General features: G+C 39.7%; 1 protein-coding gene across 15 annotated transcripts in view; it reads left to right on the plus strand.

Moving 5' to 3' along the window:
* Positions 1-14,159, plus strand: part of coro (protein coronin) — a 160,197-nt gene that overhangs the window by 98,702 nt on the left and 47,336 nt on the right. For all 15 annotated transcript variants that reach the window (XM_071674860.1, XM_071674867.1, XM_071674870.1 and 12 more), the window contains one exon: positions 7,709-7,870. In XM_071674860.1, the coding sequence (XP_071530961.1) occupies positions 7,709-7,870 (162 nt within the window). The remainder of the gene's footprint in view (positions 1-7,708; positions 7,871-14,159) is intronic.

Genomic DNA, 14,159 nt, shown 5'->3' on the forward strand with positions numbered 1-14,159 from the left:
GATTCGGTTGAGAAACTGCAGAAACTGGTGACTGAATTTGGTAAAGTGTGTGAAAGAAGAAAGCTGAGAGTAAATGTGAATAAGAGCAAGGTTATTAGGTACAGTAGGGTTGAGGGACAAGTCAGTTAGGAGGTAAGTTTGAATGGAGAAAAACTGGAGGAAGTGAAGTGTTTTAGGTATCTGGGAGTGGATTTAGCAGCAGATGGAACCACGGAAGCAGAAGTGAATCATAGGGTGGAGGAGGGGTTGAAAGTTCTGGGAATGTTGAAAAATGTGTGGAAGTCGAGAACGTTATCTTGGAATCCAATTCACTCTATTCCTTGCCCGCCTTTCACCCTCCTGCATATTTAGGCCCCGATCACTCAAAATCTTTTTCACTCTATCTTTCCACCTCCAGTTTGGTCTCCCACTTCCCCTTGTTCCCTCCACCTCTGACACATATATCCTCTTGGTCAATCTTTCCTCACTCATTCTCTCCATGTGCCCAAACCATTTCAAAACACCCTCTTCTGCTCTCTCAACCATGCTCTTTTTATTTCCACACATCTCTCTTACCCTTACATTACTTACTCGATCAAACCACCTCACACCACACATTGTCCTCAAACATCTCATTTCCAGCACATCCACCCTCCTGCGCACAACTCTATCCATAGCCCACGCCTCGCAACCATACAACATTGTTGGAACCTCTATTCCTTCAAACATACCCATTTTTGCTTTCCGAGATAATGTTCTCGACTTCCAAACATTCTTCAAGGCTCCCAGGATTTTCGCCCCCTCCCCCACCCTATGATTCACTTCCGCTTCCATGGTTCCATCAGCTGCCAGATCCACTCCCAGATATCTAAAACACTTTACTTCCTCCAGTTTTTCTCCATTCAAACTTACCTCCCAATTGACTTGACCCTCAACCCTACTGTACCTAATAACCTTGCTCTTATTCACATTTACTCTTAACTTTCTTCTTTCACACACTTTACCAAACTCAGTCACCAGCTTCTGCAGTTTCTAACATGAATCAGCCACCAGCGCTGTATCATCAGCGAACAACAACTGACTCACTTCCCAAGCTCTCTCATCCCCAACAGACTTCATACTTGCCCCTCTTTCCAAAACTCTTGCATTCACCTCCCTAACAACCCCATCCATAAACAAATTAAACAACCATGGAGACATCACACACCCCTGCCGCAAACCTACATTCACTGAGAACCAATCACTTTCCTCTCTTCCTACACGTACAAATGCCTTACATCCTCGATAAAAACTTTTCACTGCTTCTAACAACTTGCCTCCCACACCATATATTCTTAACACCTTCCACAGAGCATCTCTATCAACTCTATCATATGCCTTCTCCAGATCCATAAATGCTACATACAAATCCATTTGCTTTTCTAAGTATTTCTCACATACCTTCTTCAAAGCAAACACCTGATCCACACATCCTCTACCACTTCTGAAACCACACTGCTCTTCCCCAATCTGATGCTCTGTACATGCCTTCACCCTCTCAATCAATACCCTCCCATATAATTTCCAAGGAATACTCAACAAACTTATACCTCTGTAATTTGAGCACTCACTCTTATTCCCTTTGCCTTTGTACAATGGCACTATGCACGCATTCCGCCAATCCTCAGGCACCTCACCATGAATCATACATACATTAAATAACCGTACCAACCAGTCAACAATACAGTCACCCCCTTTTTTAATAAATTCCACTGCAATACCATCCAAACCTGCTGCCTTGCCGGCTTTCATCTTCCGCAAAGCTTTTACTACCTCTTCTCTGATTACCCAATCATTTTCCCTAACCCTCTCACTTTGCACACCACCTCGACCAAAACACCCTATATCTGCCACTCTATCATCAAACACATTCAACAAACCTTCAAAATACTCATTCCATCTCCTTCTCACATCACCACTACTTGTTATCACCTCCCCATTAGCCCCCTTCACTGAAGTTCCCATTTGTTCCCTTGTCTTACGCACTCTATTTACCTCCTTCCAAAACATCTTTTTATTCTCCCTAAAATTTAATGATACTCTCTCACCCCAACTCTCATTTGCCCTCTTTTTCACCCCTTGCACCTTTCTCTTGATTTCCTGCCTCTTTCTTTTATACATCTCCCACTCATTTGCATTTTTTCCCTGCAAAAATTGTCCAAATGCCTCTCTCGTCTCTTTCGCTAATAATCTTACTTCTTCATCCCACCACTCACTACCCTTTCTAATCTGCCCACCTCCCACCCTTCTCATGCCACAAACATCTTTTGCGCAAGCCATCACTGCTTCCCTAAATACATCCCATTCCTCCCCCACTCCCCTTACCTCCTTTGTTCTCATCTTTTTCCATTCTGTACTCTGTCTCTCCTGGTACTTCCTAACACAAGTCTCCTTCCCAAGCTCACTTACTCTCACCACTCTCTTCACCCCAACATTCTGTCTTCTTTTCTGAAAACCCCTACAAATCTTCACCTTCGCCTCCACAAGATAATGATCAGACATCCTCCAGTTGCACCTCTCAGCACATTTACATCCAAAAGTCTCTCTTTCGCGGGCCTATCAATTAACACGTAATCCAATAATGCTCTCTGGCCATCTCTCCTATTTACATATGTATACTTATGTATATCTCTCTTTTTAAACCAGGTATTCCCAATCACCAGTCCTTTTTTAGCACATAACTCTAGAATCTCTTCACCATTTCCATTTACAACACTGAACACCCCATGTATACCAATTATTCCCTCAACTGCCACATTACTCCCCTTTGCATTCAAATCACCCATCACTATTACTCGGTCTCGTGCATCAAAACCAGTAACACACTCATTCAGCTGTTCCCAAAACACTTGCCTCTCATGATCCTTCTTTTCATTCCCAGGTGCATATGCACCATTAATCACCCATCTCTTTCCATCAACTTTCAGTTTTACCCATATCAGTCTAGAGTTTACTTTCTTACACTCTATCACATACTCCCACCACTCCTGTTTCAGGAGTAGTGCTACTCCTTCCCTTGCTCTTGTCCTCTCTAAAGTCCCTGACTTTACTCCCAAGACATTCCCAAACCACTCTTCTCCTTTACCCTTGAGCTTCGTTTCACTCAGAGCCAAAACATCCAGGTTCCTTTCGTCAAACATACTACCTATATCTCCTTTTTTCTCATCTTGTTTACATCCACACACATTTAGACACCCCAATCTGAGCCTTCGAGGAGGATGAGCACTACCCGCATGACTCCTTCTTCTGTTTCCCCTTTTAGAAAGTTAAAATACAAGGAGGGGAGGGTTTCCAGCCCCCCGTTCCCATCCCCTTCAGTTGCCTTCTATGACACGTGAGGAATGCGTGGGAAGTATTCTTTCTCCCCAATCCACATCTCTGTTATACTTAGTCGCTGTCTCCTGCGTTAGCAAGGTAGCACAAGAAAACAGACGAAAGAATGGCCCAACCCACCCACATACGCACGTATATATTATTATTATTATTATTATCACATTGAAACATCTAGGTCAGTGTATTTTAAGATTTTGAATGGTTGTAAATTCTTTTACCTAACTTAACTGAAAATGTGGAGAGCAGAACTGTCAGAGTATTTAGCAGACATGATTTGTGGAATGCAAGTGAAATTTTATAGCTGAATTTAGAATGTTTAAGTTTTGTATTGATGAAAAATTACATGTAAAGGAATGCTTATAACAGGAAGGATATATTGACAGATTTAAGTGCAATGACCTGGATTTTCTCTCATTAAGAATGAACAAACATAAGTCCATCTGCTTTACATACCACTGCATTGTAGCCATCCTCTTGGCAACAAGGAGTTGAGTAACACCATATATACTCCTGTTTGTTTTTTGTTTTTTGGTTGTGAGAAATGCTACACGCAATGAGTTTGTAAACAGTGTGGTTTTGTCTTAAGGGAACATCTCATATGATATTGTAACATTGTGTCATTTCTCACAGACATCGCAGACATAATGCCAGAATACTGTTGCTAGTTGAAAAGCTTATGAGAAAGAGTGGTACATGTTGAAATATGAAAGAACATTAAACCCATACACTAGCTCTCTTACCTGTGGACAAACTTGGGTTTGAGCACCAGAGAGAGAACACCTGCTCGTTAAAGAGCCAAAACAGCTTCCTACCCTTCTAAACCAGATGTATTCATGAGAATTCAACTCTTTCATGTGTCATAAACCAAGAGGCTAGCAGATGTTCATTCACAAGATTCAGTGACCTTACACCCACCCTGGCTTATGATGCCATGGCATGGAGGTGAGGTGACATCAAGCAGCCAAAACTCTTTATCATGCAGTTGCTTGTTTAGGAGCATTGTAGAACAGCTGACTTTGGTTTGACTTTACCTTGAGGTGTCTAAACTTTCCTTCTTGGTCATCAAAGTTGTCAAATCAGTGTCTCTTTCTTTTGTCTGTGATTTGATGACATTTTTGTAAGTGCTCTGTGGGATCTTGAGACTTAATGCAATCGGAGACATGAACAGTATCTGCTGCCAGTGTGTGATGGTGTTGGTAGACTTTTGTTTAGGTTAATCTGGTGGATCAGTATCTTTTATGTGTGTTTTTTATTGATTTTTGTTGATGTGCCTGGTTCAATTGTATGGGAGAGTGGTGATTGAGAGCATCAGAGTGAGGAACAGTATAAACAAATATGGTTTCAGGAATGGTAGAGAAAATGTGAATCAGGTGTTAGCTTTAAAGAATGTGTGTGAGAAATACAGTCACCTCCTGATTTATGCAGTAATTTTGTTCTTGAAAATGGTCATGTAAATCATATATGATTAAGTCAAACAACATAAATAGTGGAAATTAAGGGGTTGTATTCATGGGTATCTTTCTCCATCTGAAGATCTTTTTTAAAGAGCTCTTACTTATGCAATTCAAGCAACTCCTCCTTAGTCTCATAAAAGCTGACTTTTTTTTTGCCTTCTCCATAGTGTGTGCACACATTCTAGATATGTGGGTGTCGACCTCGAAACCCCATAAACCCCATGAACAAAGCTTCTGCCACACCCTGTTCATACAGACACTGGTGATATCCTTGCTGGCCTCAGTGACTATCATGATATCCCAGATGTTAAAGGAGTTCCAGAATTTATTCACAGTCATCTGGTCATTATCTGTAGCCTTCATGAGTTTTGCAAATGTTTTCTATAAATAGTAGGCTTTAAAACTAAATATTACCCCATGGTCCATTGGCTGGATTGGAGATGTAGTGTTGGGCAGAAGAAAGACTCCTTTGATGCTCTCATTAGGACCTATATTGAAAATGGATGGCCAGGGGCATTATCGATAAGAAGGAGAATCTTAAAACTATTTTCTCCTTTAAACAGTACCCCTTCAGCTCTACATAGAGTTTTTCAACAAAGTAATTACAGAAATCTGTACATGTTATCCATCTCTGAATTAGAATAATAATGATTAGGTAAAAATTGCTTCATGCAATCCCTTAAGAGCCCTGGGATTTTCTAAATGTTAGACCATCAGTGGTTTCAGCTTGCAAAAACTTCAGTGCTGCTTCCATCAAGCACCATAAGGCAATCCTAGGCAACTCTTTATCATCATGCAGTTTTCTTGTCAGGGAAATGTACATTCTTGAAGTCGTTCTCTTCCTAAATTATATCACCTCGTCCACTGTAAAAATCTGCTTAGGAGAATAATAGCCTTCCTTGATAATGGTCTTAAAGGTTTTCAGGAAATTTGCAGCATCAGCAACATCAGTAGAAGCAGCTTACCAGTCATGTGATGTTATGGTAATGGTAGCATTTCCTGAAATATGCAAACTAACCAGAACTTGATGGAAATATCTTCATTGCTCATGCTTCCACTGCTGATGGATACATTTTCTTGAGTTCAGTGTTTTTGCTCAGCATTCATTCCATTCTCTTCAAAATCAAACTACTGGAATACGAGGTCATAGATGCAATGATTAATGTTATGCTCTTGGCTCGCTCTTTGATTTCCTCTGCACTGTCACAAACTGGAAAGTAGATTTACTAAGTCCAAGGACACACTGAAGATAAGCTGTTCATTTACCTCTCTCAGAACATTTGAATACATAGTACCAGGAGAACTTAAAAGACACTTTAGTGGTATGATGCAAGGGGGAACTATGTGCAATATTCAGTATAGTGCAGCAAAAATACTATAGTATTCCATTATTTTAGACTCTATTCACACGCTGAGGACCGCAAAGCTTGAAGTTGCATATCCACACCATGCTTACATGTGCTTATCACATGACACTTGCAATGCCACACCACTGTGCTGCCAGCCCAATGATAATCTTATTATTCCAAACGTAAGCCCACGTAATTTATATGAAAGTGTAAGTGGACCATGTGTGTAATTCTAGAATTGGTGTAATTCAGGAGGTTCCTGTATCGTCTCAGCAAACCCTCTTTAGCTCCTTCTTTTTACCATATCTCTTTCTTACCCTTTCATTTTTTACTTGATCAACCCCCATCACACTGTGTATTGTCCTCTAACATTTCATCTACAACATGCTTACTCTTTTCCTTGCATTCTCATCTATAACCTATGCCTCACATCCAGACAACACAAGACTATTGTACCTTCAAACATAACCATCCTTGCCTTCCCAGATAGTGACCTCACTTTCCACATATTCCTTAATCTTACAGGACCTTTGGCCCCTCACCCACCATATGACTCACCTCAGCTCCAACATTTCTTTTCTCTGCTCTGTCCACTCCCACATTTATAAGATATATCATTTCATCTAAGTTTTCTCCATTCAAACTTACACCCCAAGAAACCTGTCTCATTGCATAGATAAACCTAATAACCTTTCTTTTACTCACATTTACTCTTTACTTTTTCCATACACACTCTCTCCCAGTTCTAAACACCACTCTCTGCAGTTTCATATTTGAATCTGGCACCAGAGATGATAGGGTAAGAGAGGTTTGGCAGTTAGAGAAGTATATATGAGAGAGCTGAAGAGAATGTGCTGGAATGGTTTGGCCATATGAAGAGGATGAGTAAGGAGAGGATAGCAAAGAGAGTGGAGTGGAGGGAAGGAGAAAAATGGGAAACCGAGGAGGAGGTGGAAGGATGGAGTGAGAGAAGCTTGAAGTGTGTAGGACCTGAACATGCAGGAGGATGTGGGGCATGCAAGGGATAGATTGAATAAGAGAAATATAGTGTACAGGGGGTGACATCCAGTCACTGGGCTGAACCAGTGCATACAAGGTGTTTGAGGAAACCATGGAAAGGTGTGTAGGGCTTGGTTGTGAATGGGGACTCTGGTTTCAGTGCACTATACTGAGATCTATAGTGTGGATATGAGAAAATGAGGCCATTTCTTCATCTGTTGGTGGTACTGCCTTGCTAATGCTGGAAATGGCAATCATGTATGAATGAAATAATAAGTGTAGCAAAGTGGCAAGAGTGAATAGAATTGAAGTTGATTTTTTTAAGAGAGGAAGTGATTTTGTTGTTGATAAGTTGGTAGCATGGGGCTACTTGTCCTTTTTTTTCCCATTTACAGTTCACTCATCATTGTAAGTGTTTTATTTGTAATGCTGAAGTAAAGATATATGATTGTAGATTATGATGTTTTTGACAAATGATCATGAGTAATTTATTCATCAATTAATAATTTGCTTTTTGTTAAGATTATATTTACTGTAAAGACATCATTTAAACAGGTCTCCAAGGTGAATGATGATCTCAGGAAAAGAATAGATGAATTGCAAGCTGAGATGAAGAAATTTAAGGCGGTATTCTTGAAGCAGGAGAACCGCATCCGTGTGCTTGAGAATAAACTAGGGGAGCTAACAGGCACTGGGGGAGCCCAGACACAGCAGCAGGTCAGTTTCATCACCAGGGTCATGCAGTCTGTCAAAAGTTTTACCTTGAACATTATCTTTATCATAATTTTGTTAAATGCTTTGTATTATTATTTTAGGTATTTACTGAAATTTTGAACAGAAGTGTGAAAATCTTCAGGGAAACTTCAAGATACAGTTAGGGTCAGTAATAGGAAACTGATTGTACAATCCTTCAGAAATGAAAAAAAAAATACAGTTGAAAATTGCCTGCTAACAAGGAAGCTCTGTTTTGCCTGTGTAAGTAGGTTTTAGATTTGCATATTTGGCATTAGAGTTCCATTCTGGTCTCATGCAGTGTACTGTGCAATATTATTAGTTTTGTTATGTATCAGTTGGCTAATTTTTCTCTAATCGTGTCCCTTAGGGTTGGCATGATTGATGCATAGGTATGTTTGCACTCATGGGACACTTATCATTGTAGTTAGTAGAAATAAGCTTTGAGTGTTGTGCTATATATCATAATATTCATTGTAATTTCATGGCATTTCCAGTTATTTAGTTGAAGTCCAAGCATTCTTGTAAAAAATGTAAAAGACCCTTTATTTCGAAATTGCAGATAGCATTACCATTTTTGCCCAGCCTGCCAGTTTTCATTGCATTATAGTGACCTAATGATGTTTCTGATATCTATTGTCAACTTCAAATCTTATTCTGATCTGATTTTATTATGATATTATTAATTTTTGTGTAATGTTCTTGTCATACTGCAGTGAAAATTCTGTTATCTTATTATGATATTCTTGAATTTCTTATTATGAATTTGATAGATATTCTGAGTAAACTGTGAAAGAGCAGTTATTAAGGCAAGTGGATTCAGAGGGTAGACATTTAGAGGAAGGTATGAATATATATATATGGAACTGAATGACAGGTCCAAAAGTATTTTCACAATAGAAGACACTAATATCCCCAACATCAGTGAGATAGTAGGGGAAGGAGGTATTGGAAAGCAGTGAAATATCTAACGGTGACATAAACAGAACGTTAGAGGGTCTTGACCCAAATGAGACTCATGTTCTTGATGAAATCTCTCTATATGTACTGACATTGCATAGAGATGAATAAATCAAGCCACTTCAGGAGTTGTATAAGATAGCAATAGAAATAACTAAAGTGCCAAGGAGTGCAAGAGGGCAAATGTCACACATATCTAAAGGAAAGGTGACCAGGATGATGCACTTAACTTCTGACCAGTCTCCTTAATGAGCATCGTATGTAACGTAGAGAAAAAGATAGTCAGAAAGCAAATGGATGACTTCTAGCAGAGAAAAAACTTCCTATTCGAGAGACAGCATTGTTTTAGGGAAAAGAGGTCTTGTGTAATGAATTGCGTATATTTCTGCAAGAGAGTGAGCTCTGTTTCAAACAAAAGAGAAGACTGGGTACAGTGTTTGTATCTAGAAAGTATTTTCACTTTGCCACATAGCAGGCAGGTAAAAAAAGCTGGATCTCCAAGCAGGATTATGGGGGAGACACCCTCAGTGGATTGGAGATTATCTCAGTGGAAAGGAACAAAGACACATGTCAGGGGTGCCTTCTCCAAATGGGTTGTGATCACCAGTTGCATATTCTCAGAGTTTTTCCTGAGAGCATTGATTCTCTTGGTTTATGTGAATGACTTGCCAAAAGAATTGGAATCCTATCTGAACATGTTTGTGGATGATGCCAGTGTCATAAGGGAATTGAAATGTGAGGAGGATTTTATCAGCTTACAATTAGACCCAGACAAACTCCACAGGTGATTGGTACATGGTTGATGAAATTCAACCCAGGTAAATGTGAATTAATGAGGGTATGACACAGTGAAAGGAGGTTTCTGTATGAATATTGTTTAAGAAGAATTAAGCTGCAGGAATTTGCATGTGAGAGGGACTTGAGATTTGAGATTTAAAATCATCCCTAACTTGTTGTCAGAGTCCCACATAAGGAGAATAGTAAAGGAGACAGTGTCTGCTGGTAGTTATTGGAATAGCATTTAGGTATATAGGTGAGGTAATATTCTGCCAGATTTTCATATCCTTTATAAGGCCAAAAGTAGAGTATACTTCTCAAGTTTGGAAACTAACCCAAAGAATTGAAAGAGGAGGGCAACAAATTTGATGCTAGAATTATGAGAGCCGAGTTACAGTAAAAGGCTAGAGGCCTTAATTTTGCCCACCCATACACGACTTATGCTCCTGATGAAATTTCACTATAGATATTGAGGATGTTTGCAGATACTGTAGACAGACTTCCTGAAATACTCTTCAAGATGTTGCTGGAGAAAAGCCAAGTGCCAAAGGAGTGGAAAAATGCAAAAGTCATACTCATCTATAAGAAAGGAAGCTGTAAAGAGGTGGTAAACTGCTGACCAGTCTCCTTGATGAATATAGTCTGTAAGGTACCGGGAAGATTTATCAGAAAGCCAATTGATGACTTTCAACAAAGGAGAAATTAGCTAATTGAGAAGCAACACAGATTTAGGAAAGAAGTTTGTGTAACTAACCTTTTAGATTTCTTAGAGAGTGAGCTCTGGTGTAGACATACTAAAAGGCTAGTGAATTGTTTGTATCAGGACAGTAAAGGAGCATTTGACACTACTGCATGGGAGACTGATTAAGGAACTGGATTACCAAGCATGAATAAGAGGAAAGGAGGTTCCTTTGATAGAGGAATTATCTTATCGGAAGGAACAAAGAATGCATGTCAGAAAGTCTTCTTCAAGTGGGTCAAGATGACTAGAGGAGTGCCAAAGAGTTCTTCTAGCAAAAAAAAAAAAAAAGAGAGATTATAGAGAAAGTCGTCGACACATAGGTTAACAGCTCAGCACTGAAGGATGTAGGTGAAAAGTGGATGGCATGAAAATTAGAAAGATTAGTGAAGCAGGAAGTCATTAGGTGCAGATCAGTGATTACTTTTGGCTTGAGAGACCATACACCAGATAAGGAGTCAAGGGGCAAGAAAAAGAGAAGAAATGCCTAATAACAGATTGCAAGAGGCTATAGAGTTGTCAGATGCAATTTCTGCAATAAAAGAAAGGTGAAGAATTGGTGGTTATGATTAAGATGTAAGGAGAGACCCAGATACTGTCATTTGACTTGAAGTTATTTAGTCAGGACATACTTAAGAAAGTGAAGTGTTTTAGATATCTGGGAGTGGATTTGTCAGCGGATGGAACCATGGAAGCGGAAGTGGATCATAGGGTGGGGGAGGGGGCGAAAATTTTGGGAGCCTTGAAAAATGTGTGGAAGTCGAGAACATTATCCCGGAAAGCAAAAATGGGTATGTTTGAAGGAATAGTGGTTCCAACAATGTTGTATGGTTGCGAGGCGTGGGCTATGGATAGAGTTGTGCGCAGGAGGATGGATGTGCTGGAAATGAGATGTTTGAGGACAATGTGTGGTGTGAGGTGGTTTGATCGAGTAAGTAACGTAAGGGTAAGAGAGATGTGTGGAAATAAAAAGAGCGTGGTTGAGAGAGCAGAAGAGGGTGTTTTGAAATGGTTTGGGCACATGGAGAGAATGAGTGAGGAAAGATTGACCAAGAGGATATATGTGTCGGAGATGGAGGGAACGAGGAGAAGAGGGAGACCAAATTGGAGGTGGAAAGATGGAGTGAAAAGGATTTTGTGTGATCGGGGCCTGAACATGCAGGAGGGTGAAAGGAGGGCAAGGAATAGAGTGAATTGGAGCGATGTGGTATACAGGGGTTGACGTGCTGTCAGTGGATTGAATCAAGGCATGTGAAGCGTCCGGGGTAAACCATGGAAAGCTGTGTAGGTATGTATATTTGCGTGTGTGGACGTGTGTATGTACATGTGTATGGGGGGGGTTGGGCCATTTCTTTCGTCTGTTTCCTTGCGCTACCTCGCAAACGCGGGAGACAGCGACAAAGTATAAAAAAAAAAAAAAAAAAAAAAATAAGAAAGTGAAGAAACTTCAAGATAAGGTGGAATTCAGTACCAGTACTACCCGCCTGGGTTTAGGAAGGGTTAGTAATGGCTGCATAGTGAGCCAGCACTTCATTGATTATTAAGTTTCACTCCTCTGACCCAGGTAGCTTTCTTTTCTTTCTGCCTCACCCACACGTGGACTATAAGCATTATGTCCGTAAACATACAATTTTCCTCTTCCATGCTTAACATTTGACAACACTTAACTCACGCAGCTCATTATTCATAATCAGATTTTCCTTTTGTGACCCCTACCTTTTGGCAAAAAAGTAGGAATGTTATAGAGAAGTAGTAGTTAGGAACACTTAGGTTGGAGCATTTAGTAGGAACATTAGGTAGATGTAGTAGGTACGAACATTAGGCTGGAGCATTGGGTAGTAGTCAGTAGGAACATTAGGCTGGAGCATTAAGTAGTAGTCATAGGAACATTAGGTAGGAGCCTCTGCAAACACTGCACTAGACTTGTTCTCTGCCAGTGGACTGTTAAGGATGAGGCTCTAAAGGCTAAGAAGCAGCACTGGAGCTCATTAGTTGTGGAGAATATTGAGAGAGTTCCAGAGGGGAACAAGCATGAAAACTATGGACATGGATGGAATTCAGAGGGTAATTCGCCTAGTGATATACCAAAGGAAGAGATAGGGAGGCACAAAGAGATTTAGTCAGAAAAAACTGGAGTTGCCAAATGAGGCAAGAGGACAGAGCAGCACCACAGAGAGGGCAGGGATATAGGTGTTAATGTCAGACTAATAGTAATTTATTCAGACTGACGGATTGATGTTTGATAGTACTAAGCTGAAATTCAAGGACCATATTAGGGTAAGTTCACCTGATATTGCTGGAGTTGTGGAAACAAAGTTTCCTAAATAGATATCTCACCCATTTTGCCCAGATGCATACTGATAGTAAGGAGGGGAAAAAAAGTCAAAGGAGGGTTGGATTGGCCGTATGAAGAAATGATAACCTTAAGTTTCAAGAAATGGCAGAGGATGGCCTTTACAGACAATAGATAATGGGATGAGTAAATATAGGGAAGAAGTTTATAGTGTTATTAGAATCATATAATGCTTCCCAAAATTGCAATTATTCAAATCATATATACAGTGATATTATTGAAGGAGGAATTGTCATGGTAAGTGGAACCAAACCACTAATTTCTCTGAGATGGTAAAGTACTGATAATACTGGAGGTCAATTGTAGAAAGATAGACTGGGAAATTGGGATTCTTGTAGTGAAAGGGAGTTACAGAACCAAGTTTTTGGAGTGTATACAGGAAACTTTTGTATACCAGAATTGTAAACAGATCTTATCTTCACACATACTAGCTTTGAATGAGAATATTATGTATGATACATCAGTTGGAAAAGGTGATCATATATTTTGCTTCAGTTTGACCTTGTGGTAAATTAGGACATTAAAAGAGTAGAGGAGACATCATCATGGAAACTGTGCAGACCTCAAGTATTTAACATGAATTGGGAATTGGAGTTAAGTTGCCAGGAACCAGGGCTTTGTTGTGAGACATTCTGTGAAATTTGCAATGAAGGAGTGTGAATGGAGGTACCTCTAACCACAAATACTGAGGGAACAGTAAGAAAGAATGGTTTAATGAAAGACGTCAAAAAGCAAAGGAGCTTTGAAATGTGTAGTGGGGAAGATACAGATGGCACTCCAGTTTGCCAGTGTATGCAAGGTACAAGAGGGCAAGGAACAAGTATACTAAAAGAAAGGAGGAACAAAAAACTTATTAAAATATATAGTGTAGACATGGCAGGAGAAAATCTGTAACTTTTCCATGAACTCATTAGGAGTCAGTTGACAGTCAAAGAGCAGTTGATCTGGCTTGGGAATACAGGAGGAATAATAGTTGAGGATGATGTAAGGAATTGTAACAAGTTTAAAAGAGTTTTAACTGTGGACATCACTGTCACCCCAACACCTGTGAGTTGAATTGAGAAGAAAACTTTAGAAAACATTTAGAAATGTAGAAAAGACATTAACAAAACACTAAAAGGTCTTGACCTTACAGAGTTCATGGTCATGATAAAATTGCACCATATGTGATCAAGATATGTGCAGATATGATAGGTAAACCACTTGAAATCTGAAGAGAGACAAAGTGCTAAGGGAATGAAAGAAGGTAAATGTCATGCCTGTCTATAAGAAAGGAGACTGGAAACAGGCACTGAACTACAGAACATTCTCCCTAATGAATGTGATCTGCAAGATTCTGGAAGGAAATCAATAAATAGCAAATGACATTCTACAGAGGAGAGATTACATAGGTGAGAGACAGCACAGTTTTAGGGAAAGGTGTTTTTTTTTTTAATTTTAGATTT

This window comes from Panulirus ornatus, chromosome 20, assembly GCF_036320965.1.
Source record: "Panulirus ornatus isolate Po-2019 chromosome 20, ASM3632096v1, whole genome shotgun sequence".
Lineage (NCBI taxonomy): Eukaryota > Metazoa > Arthropoda > Malacostraca > Decapoda > Palinuridae > Panulirus > Panulirus ornatus.